Below are 24,005 nucleotides of genomic sequence, written 5' to 3' on the forward strand. Positions count from 1 at the left end.
GCCTATATTTAAGGTAACAATGATCAGAACTAAGAATCTTTTTATACTTTTTCTTATTTGGCTTATCTTCCCTCTAAACATCGTTCACTGTAGTCAGTATGTTGGAGGAGGAAGAGGAGATGACCGTGGCAAAAGAAAAATTGAAAGCACAAAGCTTCATCCACCTGGCTATGGCTCAGCTGAGAACCACAGCAAGCCTAAGAGTGGAGCTTGAAGGTGGTGTTTTCTTTTGCTGGTGGAGGGAGGCTTTCTGCTGCCAGAACTCTCACTAGCTGGGCAGCTTTCTCCAACTGCTTCCCTCAACCCCCCAGTGTTTAGCAGCTGTGGTCTGAGGACTGAGGACTGTCCGTCCCTCCAACGGTCCATCTCCTCGGGAATTCGCTGGGACTTGAACAGGAAAGGCTAGCACTTGCGAAGCTGAGGAGGATGCAGGAAAAAGAGGTGTCCACCCCTCTTCCTTCCCCCTGTGCTAAACACTGCTGCACTTCTCGGCAGTGCAGAAACTGGGGCTTGGGAGTCTTGACTTGGCCTCTTTGGAGGCATGGAATACATAGCCCAGTTCTGGATGTCCTTGTACGTGGCACACAGAGAGAGTGCTCCGCTTCAAAACGAAATGATTGATATGTCCTTTACCTTAACAAATGAGAAATATCCGTGACAGAAGGGAACCCCGTTACAAGGCAGGTTTTCTCATTAGCAATGAAACATGGATAATTACTCTCTGGGAACATACACAGTGGGAATTCATGTTAGACCTTTATTTTGACTATTGCTGCTGGCAGTCCTCAGAGGCCATGGTGCACACACACTCTCTCTCTCTCTCTCTCTCTCTCTCTCTCTCTCTCTCTCTCTCTCTCTCTCTCTCTCACACACACACACACACACACACACACACTCACACACACACACTCTCTCTCTCACACACACAACACACACACACACTCTCTCTCACACACACACTCTCTCTCACACACACCACACACACACACCACACACACACGTGTACATAAAAGCTCAGGAGCCTGACTGCATGTACACTAAGAATGCTACTCCTGAGGATGTTTAAGGGAGATACCTGTGTGTGCAGTCAAAAGTACTGAAAAATAAGACAGCAATGGAAAAGGCAGACAATTGTGCTTTGTTTTTGGTTAGAATTCATGTTTTTAGTCTCTCTCTTTCTCTCTGAAAAGTAGACCAAATATGGACTTCCCTAAGACAATTTTTCAATTCATGATGAACAGTCTCAGAAATTGAAAGTGTTCTCTCTATGGTCACTATCCTGATGTGGAAGAAATCCCATCATCTATCCAGCAAATGCCCATGGCCTTAGGAGGGAGAAGAGACTTTGGGAGTGCCCTAGTTAGGATGTGTATTCAGTAACCTATAACAAAGACCTCAAACACCTACGCCTCCTCTGTGCCTATCTGGGACCCCTTAGAGTCCAACCTGAACTTTAGGGAGAGATTCCCAGGGCCACTTTCTACCCCTACCCACCCACATTCATCCAACCAACCACCCACTGGACCCTGGGTCCAGTGGAGTGGACCCTTAACCCTACTTAGCAGACACTTAAAGTCAGTCCCCTTCCCTGCCCACTTTGCCTAGCAGAACTTAAAGAACCGAAAAAGACATTCCTTTTTCAAGTCCTTGTATACAGGAAAATAGCCCAGCCTGGTCTGACAAAATACAGTTGCCTGCTAGGTTCGGCAGTAAACTTGCTTCAAATTTCAAGGGATCTGGCCACAGAGTGTTGTTGCCCTTTTCTTCCCAACAGAGAAAGCCAACAGAATGGCTGGCTGTCCATCTGCAGGATGGCGGGAGGGAGGGGGCGGGACAACTCTTTTTGTTCTATGTCGTTATCCTCCTTTCCAGTCCCTGAATAGAACCAGAAGCTACAGTTCGTATGCCAGGGAGGCTGAAGAAAGCCTCTGACCTGAGCGGCATTCATCTGTAATTCAGGACTTGATTTGATCTGAGAAAGAGAAAACAGGAAGGGTGCCCAGCAGCATCTTTCTAGAGGACAGCCAAGCCAAAATCTTCAGAGTGGCAAGAGGAAAATCATTTCTGACTTCAACAGGGCTAAAGGAGGGAAGGTGAACCACCAAAACTTTTAAGTAAACTATAAAACATTTAGGAAAGGGGCTGGAGAGGTGGTTCATTAATTAAGAGCACTGTCTACTCTTGCAGAGGACCTGGGTTCAGTTCCCAGCAATAACATGGTGGCTCACAGCCATCCGTTACTCCAGTTCCAAGGGATCTGCCACCCTTTTTTGACCTCTGCACATACCAGACATATGCACTTGGTATACAGGCAAAGCTCTCATACACATAAAATAAAAATAAATGTACTTTTCAAACCGTTTAGAAGACAAATGATGGGCTGGCCCAATCTTATGTTTAACTTGTGGAAAAAAAAGTTGACTAGACCGACTATAGGGAAAGCAATTATTTAGATACTGAGTCATTCCTGAACATCAATGAATGGAATAATGCAAGCATGAGTTATGAATAATTTTAGATTCATACTAAGTAAATAAAAAAGCCAATGAACTTCCATGCCTTGCCATGCTGCTGCATTAAATGCCATTCCTGCATTTGTGCTTCTACCCTAAGATTTATAGATATTGAAATATACAAATTCTGACTATGCAAATATTGTTTGCAAAATTGTGGTTTTCATTGGCGTATGTCTGTGTGTGCACATGTGTGTGCATGAATATGTGTGTGTGTTTCACTGCACTTGGCTCTTACTTGCCCCCACGTACTATCCTCTCTATCCCTCCTCTCATGCTGGTTCCCTTCCTACATCCAAATAGTCACCGTGTTACTTTGTTTTCTTAATTTCATACAAGCTGGGAGCTCCCTGGAAGAGAGGAGGTTGTCCCAACTACCTTCTTAATACTCAGAACTGTAGGTGCCAAGTAGGACACTTGCTGAACTACACTGAAGAAAACCTCAGTTTCTCTGCAGTTTGTGAGCTTCGAAACAACTTTTCTCGTGAGGCTAAGTCATTGGGCTACACCAGCAAATCTAGCAAGTGCCCAGATCCACAGGATATGTGGTTTTCCTCACAATGGCAATCTATTTTACCAATTTCATAATATGTGTTCAATTTAATATCTTAGAATTTTAATGTATCAAAATATGTTGTAGCTACACAGAATAGGACTGCACATGCCTAGTCCATGTTACATAGATAAGAGTAGGGTTGCACATATCCAACACATGCCTGGTTAAGAGTTGTCAAAAAAAAAAAGCAAGGGTCTTCATTTATGGACAAATGAGGCCAATGTATAAAATTATTTTCCTAGTATCTGCTGACAATATATTACTTCAAAAATAGTATAAAATAACATGGAGACAGGGATTAGATTTAAATTGGTAGAAGTTTGATTCTTAAGTCTTACTTAAGAATATTATATTTTTTCTCACCATGTAAAGAAAAACTTCCTTTATAAATAAATCGGTGAATCAGTGGAAGAGCTACCAGGAAAAAAAAATTTCAACAAATTATGGCAATTGCGCCATTGTTTTGGAAGTCAGCGTAGAGGCAAGAAGAGGAATAGTCACTTTGTGTTCTTCAAGCATTTTATTAAACTGAATGAAGAATAGTCGCCCTCCCAGAAGTCCAGAGAGTGAAAATACCCCTTTCCTTGGGAAAAACAAGCATAATAAAAACACTATCAGTAAGACCGTGACATGTGTACAATTCCTAGAGCCATGGAAACCCTCATGAGCGCACCAGGAATGTGGGGTTTGGCTGTACCACGGATGTCTTCTCTCTTCTTCTAGGCTGCCCCATCAAAGGTCACCCCACCCCCAACATCACCTGGTTCCAAAATGGCCAGCCAATTGCCACTGCCCTGGGGCTGACCCACCACATCTGGGGAGCAGGACAAATCCTCCAGGTGGCAAATCTCAGTGGAGGGCCTCAGGAGGAGTTCAGCTGCCTGGCTCAGAATGAAGCAGGAATGCTCACGCAGAAAGCGTCTCTGGTGATCCAAGGTAAGAACTCTCCAGGCTTGGAGCAGCGACTTATTTGGGAATCCATTCTCTAGTGGAACGTACTGATATTCTCGTGGGGAATGTCTCTGTGCCGTGAAACCTTACCTTCTACCACCACAGAGCACCTGGGACCTATCCCGGCTGAACCTGGAAAAATCAGGATGGAGAGGGCCTCCCTGTCAGTTCCACACATTTCCTTTAAGCTGATTTAACTAGGAAAGACTACACACGGCACATTTTTAAGAAATCCACGTCTTCCCTGCTGATTCTGTTTAAAAGTATATCTTGATCTAACCAGTCGGGTGGGGTCACTTGCTTCTGCCTGGAGAGAGAGCAGTGTAGGCCTCATACTCCAGGCTGTTCAGCCATAGTCGCATGCAAAGGGCTTTCTAGACACCTTTCTTTTGGCTTTGGTGCTGGCAAAAAAAAAAAAAAAAAAATACACCAAAAGAATGAAAGAAAACAGCCCTGATAAAGCAGCCTGCATGGCTCAGGCATGAGCCTTCCAGGAACACAGGCAGGTCAGCAAGGTCATACTCACTGCACAGAGCTGCTAAGGAGCTGAAAGCAGCGGGAGGAAAGGCCAAGCTGGCCTCTTTGTGGAAACTGGGGGAGGCTGCTTTCCATGGGCTGATTCTACCGCACTGTATGCGGCTCTGTGGAGAAAAACAAAATGCTATGGATGTCCTCCCAAGACTGAGGACTCTGGGAAGAATGGCTTACTTTCACTGATGCTTCATGAAAAAAGAGATTTTTCTAAGCACACAGATCTCCTGCTGGAACAACTTCCCCTGCCGCTTGGCTCTCCAAAGAGGAAAACGAATCTGCAGTGTTTGTAACACACAAGCATTAGCAAATGTGAACCCCAATGATACCAAGCAATGTTTATTTTAACAGCCTTCCCTGTAATACGTCACAGGTCCCTTCCACAGGCATCACTGTCTCATACAAAGGGGAACTCTTTGGATAGACTGTGTTTTGTAAAATTTACAAATTTTAACTCAAATCCATGCTTTTAAACATGATTGAGTACCTTGATTATGTAGAAAATAAAGTCACTTTGTGATGAACCAAAATGAAAAGAAGGACTTGAGCAAATATGATTAAAAATAATAACCACTGTGACTGTGGGCTAAATAATGTGCCGGGTACTTGTGGAGCCAGGCCTTTCCTCCCATCTTACTCAGGCCTCACCATAGTTTGTGAGGAAAGGGGCTCTGTGTTCGTTATTTTCTGGGTGAGCTGACGGAGGCTCCTGGAGCCCAGTGGCCTTGCCCAAGTTTGTTGGGATGGCGCCGCCCCACCTCCTAAGCAGATGGCGTGTTTACACAGCCCCTCTCAGCTCACTCATCTTTCCCCTGCCCAGAAGGGCACGCGTGGGCAGTAACACCATATCCTCTTCCCTCTGATCCTCCCCCGCCCCCCATGACAGATTACTGGTGGTCTGTGGACAGACTGGCGACCTGCTCAGCATCCTGTGGTAACAGAGGGGTTCATCAGCCCCGCCTCAGGTGCTTACTGAACACCACGGAGGTTGACCCTGAGCACTGCGCTGGAAAGCCTCGGCCCGCCGTGCAGCCTGTTGCCTGTAACCGGAGAGACTGCCCTTCTCGGTACGTGTGCCCTTCCCGCCCCCAGCCGCTAGCCCTGACTATTAGCTAGCTGTTGCACCATGCAGAAAGAGATGGCATCCAAGGAGCTGCTTTTTCTCATTAGGTGCCTGCCCACCATACTGGAGATGGCCTCCAAGTAGACCCCTGCTTTCAGCTCTCCTCTTTCCCTCCCATTCTGCCAGCAGAAGCTACCTAGGCTGTCAGGTCCTGAGAGTCTGTCCAGTAAAGAAGAATGTCCCAGGGTGGGGCCAGAGGTGACACCCATCCTGCGATCATAAACTGCCGTTCTGGGTTGTTTGGAACGTATTTCCTATAGAAAAGCTGAAGAGAAAAGGGCTACTGGGCTCAACTCCGACTTTTTCCTTTCTGTCTACCTAAATGCCTCCGCTAGTTAATTTTAAGGAAAACTTACCTTTTTACAAGCAGTTGCATCTCACTAAAGTTGGACTGCATCTCCATTTTTCTATAGCTGCTCTAACTCTGGATGCAGTCCCTGCACTTTAGATTCGTAGTTAGGTTGCAATGACACCCACCCTCTCCTTCGCTCGTTTAACTCTGGCATCAAGAAGCCCTGAGTCCCGCTGAGCTCATATCCCCAGGTCTTCAGGCAGTAGCTAACGGGTAATGGATGGGGTCGGAGTTGGCACCAGCATGGTGCTCTGCAACCCAGGAGACTTGGCTAGGATCTGAAGGTCCCCTATCTGTAGGGCTTTGCTATACTACTCCGGCAACTGCTTTGTGTTTTGCCAGCTGAGTCATAGGGAGCAGCTGAGACTAGGAGAGACTCCATGAAATATGAAACACACTCATTAATATCAGCAGTTTGACTCGCTGACGGGAAGGTTTCCACGGGAATGATTAATGTCCTTTTATACCCTTCCTGAACAGTAACATGGCCCATAGCTCTCCTTTCTCAAAACCCCCACCCCGGCTCCTGAAAACATCACTGAAATGTATATTTAGAAATCAAAGTTGATTGAAACGCGGGCCTGACATTCACCAGGGACAGAAGGATCTGGAAGACCGCCCTTGCCAAGCTGCGTGAAATGAAGAAGAGATCTTTCCCGTGCCAGGAACCCTGTGATTTGATTTGGTGATGGTCAGAGCTAATCAGCCTAATTTACTTCAGCAGCTGACATAGTAATGGCCATCTCTTCTTAGGTTTCAGTGCTTCCAGTGGCTTTAAAACACCTTGTGCCTGCTTCCTAAACACGACATTTCCTTGGCCTAGAAACCCACTTAAAGTCATCCTCCCCAGGCCAAGGCATTGAGAAACTGCCACAAACTAAGTCAGCTGCAGATCCTGTTGGAAGAAAGAATCTCTTCCCCGTCTCTCCATGCACTTCTTTTGAAAACCGAACGTGGTCCCACTTGGCAGGGAAGCCCCATAGGGTTCCGTTTGACTAGAATGCCAGTCTGGCTCGAGGGCCACGTGAGCATCCTCTCTTGTACATACATAGGCATGACCCTATCTTCCAACTATCTTCTGACTATCTGCTCTAACCCAGGTAGCTGTTCATCTATTTTACAGTTCTAGTCCCAGACTCCAGGTATCACAACTGGCGGGGGCTTCCTGGAGTCTACATTTGGCAAGAAAGGACCATGACTATAATTATCTGTATGTGCACACGTGCAGAAGAGGGCTCCTACATGACTGCATATATACTGTGGACTAAGGACTTCACAGTGTCCCCGGATTATAGAATGGCTTTATGAGGAAAGCTCATTTGTCATAGTTTTGGTCAGTTTTACTCCTAGGGACTTGTTATATTCTGAGAATAGATATTTATACTATACATGTAACCCTCCAAGATATATGACTTCTACACTGACTTACTAATGGTAGGAATTACCCTAAAAATCTAGAATAATCTTTGACTACTTCTGAAAGGTGGAGCAAGGTTCCAGACAAAACCTTGACCTCCCTGAAACCTCCTAGCTCAAGAGGTAACGTGTTTGGACCCAGCTCTCCTAGGAAAGGGTCCTTCCCTGACACAGCGCAGTGTAAGTTCTAACTAAAAGCTTTCCAGCCACAACTTCTCTCGTGTGGGGGAACTTAAAGCAACCAGCCCTCAATATAGTCTTTCCTTGTCAATGTTCCAATTTTAGCAATTTCCTGGGGCTGCAAGGAAAAGTCATCCAAATGGCATCATATAAATCCATTTCCAAGACCAGAAATTAAGGCATCCACAGGGCCATGTGCTCTTTGTAAAGACTAGGGGTGAATTTGCTCCTTCTCACCCCCATATTCCAGTACCTCTTAAAGTCCCTGGTGTGTGACTGCAGCTCCTGATCCCTGGTCATTCTGCCACCTTTCACCCACATGCGTTTCCCTCTGGTGATGGCCTGTAGGGTCTACTCATATAATCTCATCTCCAAATCCTGCCTATGGTGCATGCCCGTAACTCCAGCATCAAGCCAGGAGCATCACAAGTCCAAAGCCCAGCTGTGCCACATACCTGTCTCACAAACAACAAGAAACCCTGTTTCTGAAAGCAGGTTAGCATTTCCGGGTTTCAGAGACACGGTGTAGACATTTTACATTTTTCTGAGTAAATCTTAGGGAAATGTCCCTCAGATCAACATCCAAGTGTATTGAGAAGAACAAGCAAGGTTTATTTCCCCCAGGCCTTACCCTCTGCAATTGCCCTCATGTCTGCTTTCTCCTCAGGTGGATGGTGACCTCCTGGTCTGCCTGTACCCGGAGCTGTGGTGGAGGCGTCCAGACACGCCGGGTGACCTGTCAGAAGTTGAAAGCATCTGGGATTTCTACCCCGGTGTCCAATGACATGTGCACTCAGCTGGCCAAACGGCCCGTGGACACCCAAGCCTGTAACCAGCAACTGTGTGTGGAATGGGCTTTCTCCAGCTGGGGCCAGGTGAGGAGCCAGAGAGGTTTCATTTGTTTTGGTTTTTGGTTTTGAGGGCAAATCTGCAGATAGAAACCTTGCCACAGTAGGAAGAGAAATGCCACCTCCTCTCTCTCACATTCCTGCCTCTCTCTAACCCCACCCAGCATCACTTCTGCATCCCCTATCCGAACACATGTAAGGTTTTTTGAGGCATTAGCACACTCCTGAGACCTGTTGCTTTTCATTTTATGGCCCCAAGACCATTTCCTGTAACTGGGAACTTCAGAGGAATGCACTGTGGCTCTGCACCAGGGTTCTCAGCTAGTTCCACAGATCAGAAACATCACTGGGAAAACTTTTACAACAGTGATGACCAGGCCATACCTCCCAAAGGTGGGAGTCAGCTGCACTGTAGTGAGACTCAAGCAGGCTTTGGAAACTGGAAACCATCAGCCCAAGCCAAAAGAAAGGTGATGCCAACTGGATCACCTTGAAACCTATGCCTCCTTCCTCAGTTCTCTGCCTGCAGGTTGACATGGAGTCATTCAGAGATTCACCAGTCTGGACGTGAATACATTTTAAACAAAAAAGAGGCTTTAATGCAGATACTCGTGCCAGATCTACACCCAAGACTTGGAATCCCCAAGGCAGAGAGCCTGATTACATTAGTGGGAAGCTGATAGAGGCACAACTCACGAGGCCTACACACTTTGTGCAATCAGGGCGAGCACACATCCTAACGTAGTTCCTGCCTACATCTCATCGAGCACACATCTCGTCTACATACAATCATGAGCAAGCACACTTGTCTAAAGAAACAAAAACGTGTGGTTTGTTATCGTACATGAACAGCAGTTTCGTTAAAATTGTACAAGACCAGTCAATTATAAGAATAACCCCCAGCATTCTGGGAAGTTATTTGTCCTTGAGCATTTGAGACCTACAGTTGAGACCTACAGGTTAGAGGCATTCTTGTCTTATAGATTGCTTAAGCACAGTAATTTAAACTTAAAATCCAATGCTAGCCATCATGAGATCAACAGAGCAAAAGTGGTTCTCGTTTGCCAGAGCCTCAGGATGAAGCCTCCTTCAGCTATAATGGAGGTACCATATTAACTTCACCCACTGAGAGGAAGTATTATGTTTAGTTGTGCTTTTAAAAGGGAACCACCCCAAACAGAAGGTGGGGGTGAAGGGGAGTGTGGTCATGGGTATACTCTCATGTCTGGACCAGGTGAGACTGTGTACCTGTCAGAACCTCTGTCCTGAGGCCTGTTAGATACTAAGAACAGTCTCTCTACTTGTACACCTAATTCACCAAATGGCCTGCAGCCTCCCTCTACAGTTTCACATTGTTGTTCTCGCAGTCAAGAATCAGGTGTGTAGAAGTGCGGCTAGGAAATAATTTCATTGTATATATACCGGTTAATCCCGAAGTCTGTGTTTAAAAAGTATTGGGGGATCTACTGCGTGTACAAGAGATGCCAACAGAATGATTGCAGGTGGTGCCCACCAACAGGTAGCAGCATCAGTCCGGCTATTCTTGGTTCATCTGGGACTGGCACTAACAGAGACAGTGACTTTTCTGACTGGCCAGACAAAATGGTAACGTGTTGGAATTAGCTCTCTACACATTCCTGTTCGAAGTGCAATATAAAACATGTTCGTTTGAGAGCTTTTTAAAAAGCCCAGCAATGAGCTCTCATATGTATGACCAAGTGATTGCAGCAGACTGCCAACCCATTTTAGGAGAGAAAGAATCGTTTTTTAACATATGATGTTGGGTGATGCCAAGAAATGAAACTGGTCCCTTACACCATATAAATTTCACTTTTAAAAATAAAATTCTTAGAAGAAAACGGAGGCTAATCCTTGATGACATCAAACTTGGCAATAACTTCCTCGATAGGACACTGCCTTAGTTAGTTTGTGTGGCCCTAACAAAATTCCGCATGTGGATAATTTGTAAAAATAATTACTTCTTACAGTTCTGGAAACTGAAGTTTGTTATCAAGGATGTTGCCCATATGGTAAAAGCCTTCCTGCCATGTCAGACACCGCACAGCATGAAAGTAGGCATGCCAGCCAGCACAAGTCTTACAGAGCCACCATCCTGAACACCTCAGTCAGCCTTAATTATCTCCCACAGTGCTGCTCCCCTTCCCCAGATATCATCAACATATAAACTCAGAAAGTCTATCCAAACCATGCCAGACAACAAAAACACGCCACCGTTAAGAGTTTTTGTCCATCAAAGGGATACTATCGCGTGAGTTAAAAGGCCGCCTAGGGCATAGGAGGACATACTTGAAATCATAACTCCAACCAGAAGCGAACAAATACATAATGGCTTAAAATTCCTACAGCTGAACAACAACAAAAATAAATAAATAGCTTTCCTTGGGCAAGGATTCGAATAGTCATTGTATGGGGGGGGAAATTAGAGAAAAGTTAGTCAACAACAATACTTTACTGTGAAGAGCAACTGGCCGTCAAAGGCTCAAAGCCAGCCAGAGCCACATAGGAAAATGCTTTCTTGAAAGAAATCCCACAATGTATTATCACTTTATACTCATTAGGATGATTATTTTTGAATAAATGGCAAGTTTGGTGTTAGCTGGGGCAAACGCTCAGTGGTAGAACACTCACCTAGCATACACGGGGCCTGCATTTGAGCCTCTGCTCTGGGAGGGAAAAATGTTTAGTAAAGATGAGAGAAATTGAATTCCTAGCGTGTTGCCCACAGGAAACAAAATATGGTTTAGCTACGGTGGACAGCAATGTCGGTTCCTCAAAATATTAAAAAGGAAACAACAAAGGAGAGGTGGAGGGAGGAAGGTGACCATAATCTATTATATGCATATATGAAATTGACAAAGAATTAATGATAAAAATGAAAAATAATTACTGCATGTCCCAAGAACAACAGTTCTACTGAGCATACCAAAATAGCATTATCATGTGTCAGTGATCCCCAACCAATGACTAACCCATAAGATTCCATCACCTGGAATGGAGAGGTGGTTCTATGGTTGAGGCTGCTCATTCCCAAGGGAGCCATCTCCCGGCTTCTATATATGGTGGCTCACAAACACCTATAATTCCAGGCCCAGGGAGCTCGTTGGACTCCTGAATGGACATGGTGAGCACACAAACTCACTCACATACATATAACATAGCTGAAGCACAAGAAAAAGACCTTTAAACAAACCTTATGAAGATGATAGAAATCCTTAAACAGGAAATTTTAAAAAGCCAAGAAAAAAAAACAGTTGAAGAAAACAAAACTGTTCAAGACCTGAAAATGAAAATAGAAGCAATAAAGAAAACACAAACTGAGCGAATTCTGGACATGGAAAATCTAGGTGAGTGAACAGAACTACAGATGCAGGCACCACTAGCAGAATACAAGAGATGGAAGAGAGGATCTCAGACACTGAAGATACAATACTAGATACATCAGTAAAAGAAAACGCTAAATCTAAAAAATCTGGGACACTATGAAAAGACCAAAAATAATATGAATAGAAGAAAAAGAAGAATCCCAATTCAAAAGTCAAAAGAATATTTTCAGCAAGATTATAGAAGAAAATTTTCCTCAACTAAAGAAGGAGATGCCTATAAAGGAAGGTACAAGAAGCATACAAAACACCAAATAGATAGGACCAGAAAAGAAAGTCTCCTGACCAATTAATAATCAAAATATTAAAACATACAGAACAACAAAAGAATATTAAAATCTGCTAGGAAAAAGGCCAAGTAACATATAAGGGTAGACCTATTAGAATTACACCTAACTTCTCAATTGAGACTGTAAAAGACAAAAGGGCCTGGACAGATGTCTTTCAGACTCTAAAAGACCACAGATGTGAGTCCAAACTACTATATCCAGTAAAATTTTCAATCACTATAGATGGAAAAAAACAAGATATTCCATGATAAAGTCAAATTCAAACAATACCTATCTACAAATCCAGGAGAGCAGAAGATACTAGAAAGAAAACTCCAACCCAGGAAGGTTAATTCATGAAACCACAAGAAATAATCTTACACCGCCAAAACACACACACTACCAATAGCAACAAAATAATGTGGATTGATAATCATTGATCATTAGTATCTCAATTATCAATGGACACAATTCCCCAATAAAAAGACAGACTCACAGAACGAATGTGAAACAGGATCCATCCTTCTGCTGCATACAAGAAACAGACCGCAACATCAAACAAAGATAGACATTACCTCAGAATAAAGGGTTGGGAAAAGATTTTCCAAGCAAATGGACCTAAGAAGCAAGCTGGTGTAACTATTCTAATGTCTAACAAAATAGACTTCCAACCAAAATTGATCAAAAAAGGCAGGGAAAAACACTTCATTCTCATCAAAAGAAAAAATCCATCAAAATGACATTTCAATCCTTAATTAAAATATCTGTGCCCCAAATGCAATGGCACCCACATTTGTAAAAGAAACATTACTAAAATTTAAATCTCACATTAAACCTCATACATTAATAGTGGAAGACTTCAATACCCCAGTCTCACCAGTGGACAGGTCATCCAAACAAAAACTAAACAGAAATAATGGCACTAGCTGAGGTTATGACTCAAATGAACCTAACAGATATCTACAGAAATTTCATCCAGATACCAAGAATATATTTTCTCAGAACAACATGGAACTTTCTCCCAAATTGGTCACATACTTGATCAAAAAGCAAAAGGCTGTAAGAGATACAGGATAATTGAAATAACCCCCAGAATCCTATCAGACCATGATTAAAGCTGTTAACAACAGAAAGTCTACAAACTCATGGAAACTGAACAACTCTCTACTGAATTACCACTGGGTCAAGGCAGAAATAAAGAAATTAAAGGCTTTCTAGAATTAAATGAAAATAAATGTTCAACATACCCAAACCTAAGAGACACAAGGAAAGTAGTACGAAGAGAAAAGTTCATGTCATATTAGCAACTTAACAGCACACCTGAAAGCTCTGAGAACAAAAAGAAGCAAGCACACCCAAGAGGAGTAGATGGCAGGAAATAATCAAAGCTGAAATCAAAAAGAACAATACAAAGAATCAATGAAACGAAGAGTTCTTTGAGAAAATCGAGATAGACAAACCTTTATGCAACCTAAGTAAAAGATACAGGATTATATCCAAATTAATAAAGTCAGAAACAAAGGGGGAAACATAACAATAGACACCAAGAAAATCCAGAGAATCATAAGATAATATCTCAAAAAGCCTGTACTCCACAAAATTAAAAATCTAAAAGAAATGGACAATGTTCATAATAGATAGCGTCTTTCAAAGTTAAATCAAAATCAGGTAAACTATTTAAATAGACAAAGTCATTAAAAATCTCCCACACACACAAAAAGCCCAGAGACAGAAGTTTTAGCACAGAATTTCTACCAGACTTTCGAAGAAGAAATAATGTCAAAATATAAACAGAAGGAACATTGTCAAATTCATTTTATGAGGCCACAATTACCCTGATACCCAAACTACACAAAGATTCAACAAAGAGAATTACACTTCAATTTCCCTCATGAACAATGACACGAAAATGTTCCATAAAATACTTAAAATACTAAAAACACATCAAAAAGATCATCCACCATGATCAAGTGATGTAAGGATGGTTCAACATATGAAAATCTGTCAATGTGATCCACCATATAAACAAACTGAAAGACAAAAAAAATGATCATCTCATTAGGTGTTAAAAAAAAAAAAGTCACAAAATCCAATACCCATTCATGATAAAAGTCTTGAAGAGATAAGGGATAAAAGGGACAGACCTAAACATAATAAAGGCAATTTACAGCAAGCCTATAGGCAAGATCAAATTAAATAGGGAGAAACTCAAAACAATTCCACTAAAATCAGGAAAGAGACAAGGCTGTTCACTCTCTCCATATGTATTGAATATAGCACTTAAAATTTTAGCTTGAGCAATAAGACAACTGAAGAAGATCAAGGATATACATATTGGAAAGGAAAAAGTCAAAATATTATTTGCAGATGATATAAATGATCTCAAATATTTTACTAGGGAACTCCTACAGTTGATAAACACCCTCAGTAAAGTGACTGGATACCAAATTAACCACCCCCAAAAAGTCAGTGGCCCTCGAATGTACAAATGACAAGAGGACTGACAGAGCAGGAAAACAATACCCTTCACAATAGCCGCAAATAATACAAAACATCTCAGGGTAACTCTAACCAAGAAAACAACACCCTTCACAATAGCCACAAATAATATAAAACATCTCGGGGTAACTCTAACCAAGCAAATGAAAAACTTGTATGATTTTTAAAAATTCAAGTTTGGAAGAAAGAAACTTAAGCTATCAAAAGATGGAAAGATCTCCTATGCTCATGGATGAGTTGGATCAATGCAGAAAAAAAAAAAGGCTATCCAAAAGCAATGTACAGATTCAATGCAATCCCCATCAAAATTCCAACACAATTCTTTACAGACCTTGAAAGGACAACATTCCATATGGAAAAATAAAAGGATAGCAACTATCCTGAACAATAAAATAACTTATATTTAGTAACAGAACCACCCCAGATTTCAAACCATTTATGCTACAGAACTATAATAATAAAAACCACACGGTATTGACATAAAAACAGACAGATTTATCAACAGAATTGAATAAAAGACTCAGACCTAAATGCATACAACTATGAACAACTTATTTTTGATAAAGAAGCCAGAAATATACAATGAAAAACAGCATATTCAACAAATGGTTATGGTCTAACTGGATGTCTTCATGTAGAAGAATGCAAATAGATCCTTATCTATCACACTGCATAAAACTCAAGTCCAAGTGGATCAAAGACCTTTCCATAAAACCAGACACACTGAATCTGATAAAAGAGTAAGCAGGGAATAGCCTGAACTCATTAACACAAGAGGTAACTTCCTGGACAGAATACCAGTAGTACAGACACTAAGATCAACAATTAATAAATGGAACCTCATAAAACTGAAAAGCTTCTGTAAGGCAAAGGACATGGTCAATAGAACAAAATGGCAGCCTACAGAATGGAAAAAGATTTCACCAACCCCACATCTGACAGAGGGCTGATTTCTAAAATATATAAAGAACTCAAGATACTAGACATAAAAACAAATAATCTAATTTTAAAATGATGTATAGACTTAAACAGAATTCTCAACAGAAGAATCTCAAATGACAGAGAAACACCTAAAGAAATGTTCAACATCCTTAGCCATCAAGGAAATGTAAATCAAAACAAGTCTGAGATTCCACCTGTCAGAATGACTTAAGTCAAAAACACAAATGACATCTCATCTGGCAAGGATGTGAGGCAAGGGAAACACTCCTCCATTGCTGGTGGGAGTGCAAACTTATATAGCCACTTTGAAAAAAAAATGAAATCAATCTTCCTCAAGAACCAGCTATGCCATTCCTGATCATATACCCAAAGGACACTCCATCCTACCACAAGGATACTTGCTCAACCATGTTCATAGCACTAGTATTCATAATAGCCAGAAGCTAGGAACAACCTAGATGTCCCTCAACCATAGAACTGATAAAGAAAATGTGGTACATTTAAACAATGGAATATTATTCAGCTGTTAAAAACAATGACATCATGAAATGTGCAATCAAAAATCATCCTGAGTGAGGTAACCCAAACCAGAAAGACAAACATGGTATGTACTCCCTTACAAGTGGATATTAGCTGTTAGGTAAAGGATAATCATGTTACAATCCAAAGACCCAGAGAGGCCAAGTAACAAGGAGGGCTCAAGGTGGAATACGTGGATCTCCCTTGGAAAGGGAAATAGGTTTTGTGGGTAGATTGGAGAGATGGGAATGGGATCAGGTTGGGGTGGAAGGTGTAGAGAATACTAGCAGAGATGACTAGAATTTGGGGGGCTTTTTGAGAGCAATGTGGAAACCTAGTGCAATGGAGACTCCCTGGAATCTATGATGATGACCCTAGTGAAGACTCCTAGTAAAAGGGGTTCTGGAGCTTGAACCAACCATCTTCTGTAGCCAGGCAAGAGGTGGGACTAGCACATCAACCCAGCCACAAAACCTTTCCCGTATAATTTGTCCTGCCTACAAGATGTACTGGGATAATGGTAGCTCAGAACTTGTGGGAGCAGCCAACCAATGACTGGTCCAACTTGAGACCATGCCTGACGCTACCTGGACGGCCCAGAGACCTAGGATAGAATGGAACACAACTAGCCAAAACAAAAATTAAATGAGCCCTGGTGATATTTGGCTGTACTCATAAGACTGGAGCCTACTCCAGTCATCATCAGAGAGACTTCATCCAGCAACGGATGGGAGTAGATGCAGAGACCCACAGCCCAACATTGGGTGAAGCTCGGTGAATCCCTGGGGAGTTGAGGAGGAAGGATTGTAGAAGCCAGAGGGATCAAGGATACCATATGAACACAACCCACAGAAAAGTAAGCAGGGCTCCCAGAGACTGGAGTGACAACCCCGGAGCCTGCATAGGTCTGAGCTAGGTTCTCTGCATGTTTATCATGGCTGTGTAGCTTGTTGTTCTTGTGGGACTCCTAATAGCAGGAGTGGTGCCTGTCTCTGACTCTTTTGCCTGCTTTTGGGACCCTTTTTCTTCTACCAGATTGCCTCTTCCAGCCTGGATATGATGTTATGTGCCCAGTCTTACTGTATCTTGGTATGCTGTGTTTGATATACCTGAGAGGTCTGGAGCTGGGGAAGAGGGAGTAGTGGAGGGTGGGGAGACTTTGGTTGGGATGTAATATGTGAAAGAAGAATAAATAAATTTAAAATATATTGTATTACCTGATGATGTCATAGCTATCTTGGTTTAAGTATACTATTTGATGTTTGCATAATAGTGATATCACTAACCAAAAAAATTTCAAATGTGTCTCCATCGTCAGGCAACAAGTGACCATATATGTGTGACAAACTAAAATATAAAACAGAATAATTAAACACAAAATGAGTAAATTGAACTAAATCAAAGCACAGTCTTTATGAGAAGACATCATTTGAGTGAGTGGGGTGAACTTTGTAAGAGAGAAAACAATTAAAAGCCATAGCCAAGCAGGAAGCATATCTAAAACACACAAGGAAAGTGGAAAATGACCGACAATAAAGGAATAAGGTAGAAAAACTGGAGGAGACTTTATCTGAGTGAAGAGTTATTTAATAAAAATATATTAAATATTTCTAGTAGACAGGGAATACAAATAAAGACAAGATACAAGTGTGTACTAGTAGAATGCTTAATGTTTAAACTATATGACCATCCAAGAACTTCCAGAGTGCTAAACCAAATGGAAGCCCCATCTACCTGTGGCTGGAGAGGAAAGAGGCAAAGGTACTTGTAACCCTAAGTGGACAGTGCCCCTGAAATCTGGACATGTACACACCATGCACACACACACTCAACAAAACTGCATGCCTGGAGCATGAAGCAGCACACACCACATGCTGGGAACAGAACCACTTTCACTGGTTACTTCACTGGAATTACAAGTCTACTGTGGCCCGCAAACAGATGAACAGTAAAGTTGTATCTGGAGAGGAGTGGACGGACGCAGGCTGCTGAGTCACGTGCATTTTGTTTACTTGCTTTCCCTCTGCCCAACTACAGCTGGGGCATATAACCCGCAGAGTCTCTTAACCAAAAACCACAACAGATGTCAAGATGGCAACAGCATGTCAGGTCAAGAACAGGTCCTTCGAAGGTGGGGGTGGCACCCTGCGGCCGGTCACACCTCCGTATTCATTTTCTCAGGAAACCTCACCAGAGTATATTTCATTTTACTCAGCTTGTCCTACGTGGACTATAATTTACAGAAAGTTATTTTTAAGTAGTTAAAATAATCAATGTTACCAGCTATGGTATTGAGAGGTCTTCTTCTCCGAAGCTTACCACCACACTCCCAGCACACGACAAAATACTTTCGTGGGTTAATCCAGGTCAGCCTTCTGTGGTCTAAGCTGCACTTCCTTGGCCATTTGCAAACACAAAGCCCATATCCTGTAGGACAGTTGATGACATAAAGCACATGCCAGTGAGCGTCTGCTATTTGATCAACAAGGAAGGGAAAGAAGAGCTACAGGTCTAATGAGTCGCAGAGCCTGAGCATCGCAGCTTCCATCTTGGACACGGATAACATGCTCTCCATCTTCCTCCCTCCCAGTGCAATGGGCCTTGCATAGGCCCTCGCCTCGCTGTGCAGCACAGACAAGTCTTTTGCCAGACCCGGGATGGCATCACCTTACCATCAGAGCAGTGCAGCGCGCTCCCCAGGTAAGACAAAGCCCTTGCCATCCTCTACTTCAGCCCCTGTATGAACAGCACTAAGACCATGGTGAGGAATGTTGTTGCTACTCCAGTCTTCCACAAGGGGTCAGCTGTCCTGCGCTCCTCCATCTTACCTCAAGTCCCTAGCCTCTGGCAAAGAGTGCCCTGTGTTTGTTGAATGAGCCAGGTTGGGCTTTCTTCTCTCAGGGATGAAGCACATGTAAATGTTATTCACAAGGGAGGTCTGATTCCACAAGCGATCCATACCGATCTCTAGGTGAGCAAGAGGCACCTACGCCATGGCCACCAGACCACAAGAGCTTCACAAGTTCTTGTGAAGGGGCCATCTACAAGGGGTTATACTAGATCTCTTCTTCCCAGAGCTCTCTGTCCTCAGAAGTCCTGACTTAACTTCATCTCTTTATTAAACCAATCACAGTGACACCTCGTCACAGTGTAAAGGAATAGTCCGCACCAGAAAGATGCCCAGAAGAGGGGCCTCTTTAAAGTCCACGCTTGTTTATTAGCAAGCAGAGACCAAGATCCTAACTTACCTACATCTCTGGGTTTGTAGTTTGTTTTCAAATCTAGTTCTCACAGAGATAGACCTTAATCCTGCCACCCTCCTCCTACAGGCCTGTGAGCACCCAAAACTGCTGGTCAGAGGCCTGCAGTGTACACTGGAGGGTCAGCCTATGGACCCTGTGCACAGCGACCTGTGGCAACTACGGCTTCCAGTCCCGACGGGTGGAGTGTGTCCATGTCCGAACCAACAAGGCTGTGCCTGAGCACCTGTGCTCCTGGGGGCCCCGGCCTGCCAACTGGCAACGCTGCAATATCACTCCCTGTGAAAACAGTACGTTCCAATCCCAAAGGACATTCTGCAAATTCCCCAAAGGCCATCGGGTACAGAGGGCAATCCCTGGGACTGAGCCTGAACACGGGGCATTGGATCGAGTTCTTTAAGGATTGTGAGCTGGGGCCAGAATTGAACATTTTAAGTGAGGTACATGGGTGTGTGCAAGGATTCGTGTGCACATGTTCAGGCCATAAAAGATGCCAGGATATGTCCCAGGGGCTTCCACTGTCTTCATCCTGGGCTCAGAGAGAGCCAAGGACTGCATAAAACTGGCCTCCAACTCACCTGCAGTCAACCTGGCTGGTGCCCACAGGGGAAGCCTAAACAGGGGTTCCCAGGGACGGGGCTCCTAAGGACAGAACACTGTTAGCACTGAAGAAGCATGCAGAATGGCTGCCGCTCAGCCAGCCCTCGCCCACCATTGTTCTACTTCCCACCAAACAAGGACCTGCTGACCCCCTCCTCCCCAGCCCATGTGTGTCCACTGGAATGGAATGGGAGACCGTGCCCCTGGGTTCTGACAGTCTTTCCACTCCCTGCACCCTCAGGTCTGGAGCCTCTCAGCCCTGCCGCGGCATTTGTATTCTGATTGGTAGGGATCTAGTCTCTCCTCCTCAGAGTGCAGGACCCAGACTGGACATAGTTCCTCACAAAAGATGATGATAGATCTTTGCCAAGAACAGACAATAAAAATAAGTGTAATCATCCAATATTTCCCCTTCGAAGAACTTCACTGAGCAATCAGATAGTTCCCCACAGAGTCAGATGGCCCAGTCCTTTTGACTCCCTGAGAGATGTATGATCTTTTCACTCTGTTGCGCCTGTCAGACGGTTGCCATATTCAGAAAGTACCGGTGTGCAGGGCAGAGAGTTAAAAAGCTTACCAGATACAGGCTGCGCCAGTGTTTAAGAACTTACAGTGTCTGGAAGGCCTGCTGAGCTGAAGAACGAGAGACCTGGGTAAAGAAAAGAAAGCTGAACAGGGAAACTGAGGTCCAAGCACCTGAGAATATAGACCTTCAGACAGGTCCCTGTTGTATGCTCTCTCACAAAGAACAGAATTCTGTCCTTCTGGGAACTGTCTTTCACTAAAATACCAAAAGCCCATGGGGAAAACAGCAGGCAAGGAGGTGAGGTTATCCCAAGAGGAGGGGGGTTCAAATATCCATTCTGAAGTAGAAGTGGCCATCAGAAGCAAAGGCGGCCTTGAGATGGGCCCCATCGATCCAGACAGCTGCAGGAGGCTGGGGGAAGGGGATGGCAAAAGGGACTCCAGAACCATGGGCAAGGTAGAGCCCTCTGGCATCTTGCCAAGGACCTGGGCTGCTCAGCAGCAGCTGCACCCGTGAGCCTCTGTTTCACATCTCCTTTCTGTCCCCCTCCTCCCTCCCACTTTCCCAGCTGAGTGCAGAGACACCACCAGGTACTGCGAGAAGGTGAGACAGTTGAAACTCTGCCAGCTCGGCCAGTTCCGGTCTCGCTGCTGTGGAACATGCGGCAAAGCCTGAACACAGGGCACGGGGATGAATACCACCCTGGCCGCACAATGGACTCATACAGCCTGAAGACAGGGCACGGGGATGAATACCACCCTGGCCACACAAAGGACTCATACAGCCACCTGGGACATGACTTATGCTTTCTTCCTTTTATTTATTTATTTGCCCCTCCCCACACACCCAGGTCCACCTGCGCCCACGATCCTAGGGACCCTGCCGTGTTTTCTTATTCAGCTAGCTGGAACAAGTGTTGAGAACAGAGAGAGAGATGTCTGAAGGAGGTTACAGAGCAGACCAGGCAGACAGCAGCTCCTTTGTAGAGCTGGCTCCTTCCCAATCAGGGTCTCAGAGACACAGGAAGAGAAAGCCATAGTCCATAGGGATGGCAGGGAGCTGGGGTTTGTGACACATAGGTATAGGCATGGGCCAACCAGGAGGGTCATTCCTTTGTTTCCTGGGTGGTATGGTGGCAAGAATAGGGGAAATGCCAGACTGGATCAGAAACCAGGCCAGAATCCAGTTCTTCTGGAGGGGGTGGGGAACCGAGATAGGAAACCGATGCCACAAAGGAGACATGCAGAATAGACAGAAGGAATACGGCTATGCAAGAGATGGAGGCAGGGAAGAGGTGGGAGAAGAGAGCTGGTGTGTGCTTCTTGGTGGGAGGAGCTAGCATGCAGGACAGATTTTAAAGCAGCCACGTGAAACCCATCTGACAGACCCATGCATTGGTACATGCGCTGTCCTGTAGATCAGCAGAGGTGAGAGGGGTGTCTGTCCAGCGTCTTCTCAGGGTACCCATGCTGCATGAAAGAAGGTGTGCCCTTCGTGTGCTTCTGGAGGCGCCTCTCCTCCCTGCCTATCAAGTAACCTTTGTGTCTGCAGCTGGGGAAAACCCAAGAGGGTCTGGCTCTGGCTGTGAAATAAAGCTGTCCCTGGCATCTCGGTATTTTAAATCAAGGCTCGCTAGCCCTGAACTAACTGCTGCTGTAGGCCATGGGCATCTGAGCCTGAGTACGCCAGGTTTTCCACCTGATTGACTTTGCCAGGGACGAGAATCACTACTCACAAAGGATGCATTAAGCAATCTGTTAGCTGGCAAACATCTATGGGGTGTAGCAACCCTTCCTACCAGAGCAGGCCAGGAAACAGGGTAGAACAGGGGGGCCCTGCATGCCCCCACAGTGTGCTTTCCTTATCCCAGCCATCACACATTGGGCCTGCGGGCCCTTCCCATACACAGAAGAGAAGCTGTGCATCCTATTTATGCAGCAGGGTGAGGTAGGGGTGGGAGTAGTAGGGTGCTATGGCCAAGCAAGAGGATGGCCAGAGACTCACGAGACAGTCCTCAAAAGCTTTTCAACCATCCCCCCAACACAAATACTATCCACCTATGTAGTTAGCACACCAGACTGGGTGAATGGACCACTCAGCAGGCCAAGCAACACACACGTCAGCTGTGGATAAGGCTAGACCAAAAGCCCTTGGCAAAGCCCCACTCGGCAGAGAAGCTTCAATGCTACTATTTGCCTCCTCCCCGGAGCAGTCTCAGTGTAGCAGATCGAGCAGCCAGAGCCTGGTACCCATCAGATAAACCACCCCTCACATACTCGCTCGCCAAAGTGATGTCGTTGCCACCGACATCACGGCTGCCCATTGTCCAGCTGTCCCGAAGTTAAGTTTGAAAAAATGGTGGTAATCTGTGTCCTCACTAGGTGCGCTGTGGACAGTTAGGGTGGGCCTCGTCCTCATCCCAGAAATAGGCTCTAAGAAACTGAGTTACTAAAAATCAGTGTAATGTTTATTTAAAATAAAAGAGAGTGTTTCTATGTATATCTTTTGTGAATATTTATTAGGATTTCTTGTATAAAAAAAGTGCAATATTGGTAATTGTACATTGTCATTTAGAAAAGCAAAAACTCTTTGGGGGATTTACTTCCTGCAGCTGTGTTCCTAAAAAACCTCTGTGGTGATAACTGTATTCTTCCTAATTTTAAAAGAAAGCCGGTGTTTAACTCTGATCCATTATTCACTGTGTGCACAGGGTGCATTAAAAAGCTAATGGGATGGGCGGGGGGCAATAAAGTCGATTTGTTTGTGACACTAGTTACACTTGGAACAGACACAACTCTGTCAACTAATACCATTGATTAGCTCAACGGCTATTCAAAATTGGTGGTCAGTGTTTGGATTTCCGAAAAGGCAGGCATCCTCCATCTCTGCCCCGTGTCAGAAGGTGGGGTCGGAAGTGCCTTTCCCAGCAAGCTGGAGAGCTTAGGTTTGGGAGGGAAAAGCAGTATGCGCCTTGCATGAGATGAATGTACATTGAATATTTGTTCTGTGAATTGCGACTCAGCGGTGCCACAAATTATCGGGGCTGCTGGATAATGTGGAAGGAGGCCCTTCCTCCTCTAAAACACGAAACTGTATTTATATATTTTTTGTACAGATAATACAGCTTATTTATTTAAATCCTGGTGTCAGAGTCTCTGTTAAACTCATTCTCTTCGTATTTTATGTAAGGGGTGAACAGAACGTCCCTATTTACTAATTGAGTAGCTCCCAGCCAATTATAGATGTCGTGCTGAAATGGAGGAGCTGCACTTTCCAGCTTTCGCTGAGAAGCTGGGGGCCCATGCTCAGAAAGGCCAACTCGGTAAATTACCCCAGAGGAAAGGAGATGGGAGGCGTGTGCACATGCCGGCTGAGTCCCGTCGAATAAAAGGACCAGTCATGTCCCTGACAGCCCTGTGTAGGAGAAGGCAAGAATGCACGGCACCTCTTAGAAAACAAGCAAGGGGCCTCAGGACAGGGCCAGACTCCAGGGTGACTTCCTCCCAGCATGTGGGCACA

The 24,005-nt window shown here is 44.3% G+C and overlaps 1 protein-coding gene across 5 annotated transcripts in view; it reads left to right on the plus strand.

Annotated features, from left to right (window-relative positions):
* Positions 1 to 23,604, plus strand: part of Adamtsl1 (ADAMTS like 1) — a 376,592-nt gene extending 352,988 nt beyond the window's left edge. For 3 of the 5 annotated variants that reach the window (XM_075945014.1, XM_075945017.1, XM_075945015.1), the window contains 5 exons: positions 3,793 to 4,005; positions 5,438 to 5,618; positions 8,290 to 8,497; positions 18,691 to 18,800; positions 19,430 to 21,147. In XM_075945014.1, the coding sequence (XP_075801129.1) occupies positions 3,793 to 4,005; positions 5,438 to 5,618; positions 8,290 to 8,497; positions 18,691 to 18,800; positions 19,430 to 19,760 (1,043 nt within the window). In that variant the 3' untranslated portion in view covers positions 19,761 to 21,147. Of the gene's footprint in view, positions 1 to 3,792; positions 4,006 to 5,437; positions 5,619 to 8,289; positions 8,498 to 18,690; positions 18,801 to 19,429 lie in introns of all 5 variants that reach the window. The other 2 variants (XM_075945016.1, XM_075945018.1) reach the window with 1 other exon arrangement.
* Positions 23,605 to 24,005: the final 401 nt, after the last annotated feature.

Source organism: Microtus pennsylvanicus, chromosome 13, assembly GCF_037038515.1.
Source record: "Microtus pennsylvanicus isolate mMicPen1 chromosome 13, mMicPen1.hap1, whole genome shotgun sequence".
NCBI lineage: Eukaryota > Metazoa > Chordata > Mammalia > Rodentia > Cricetidae > Microtus > Microtus pennsylvanicus.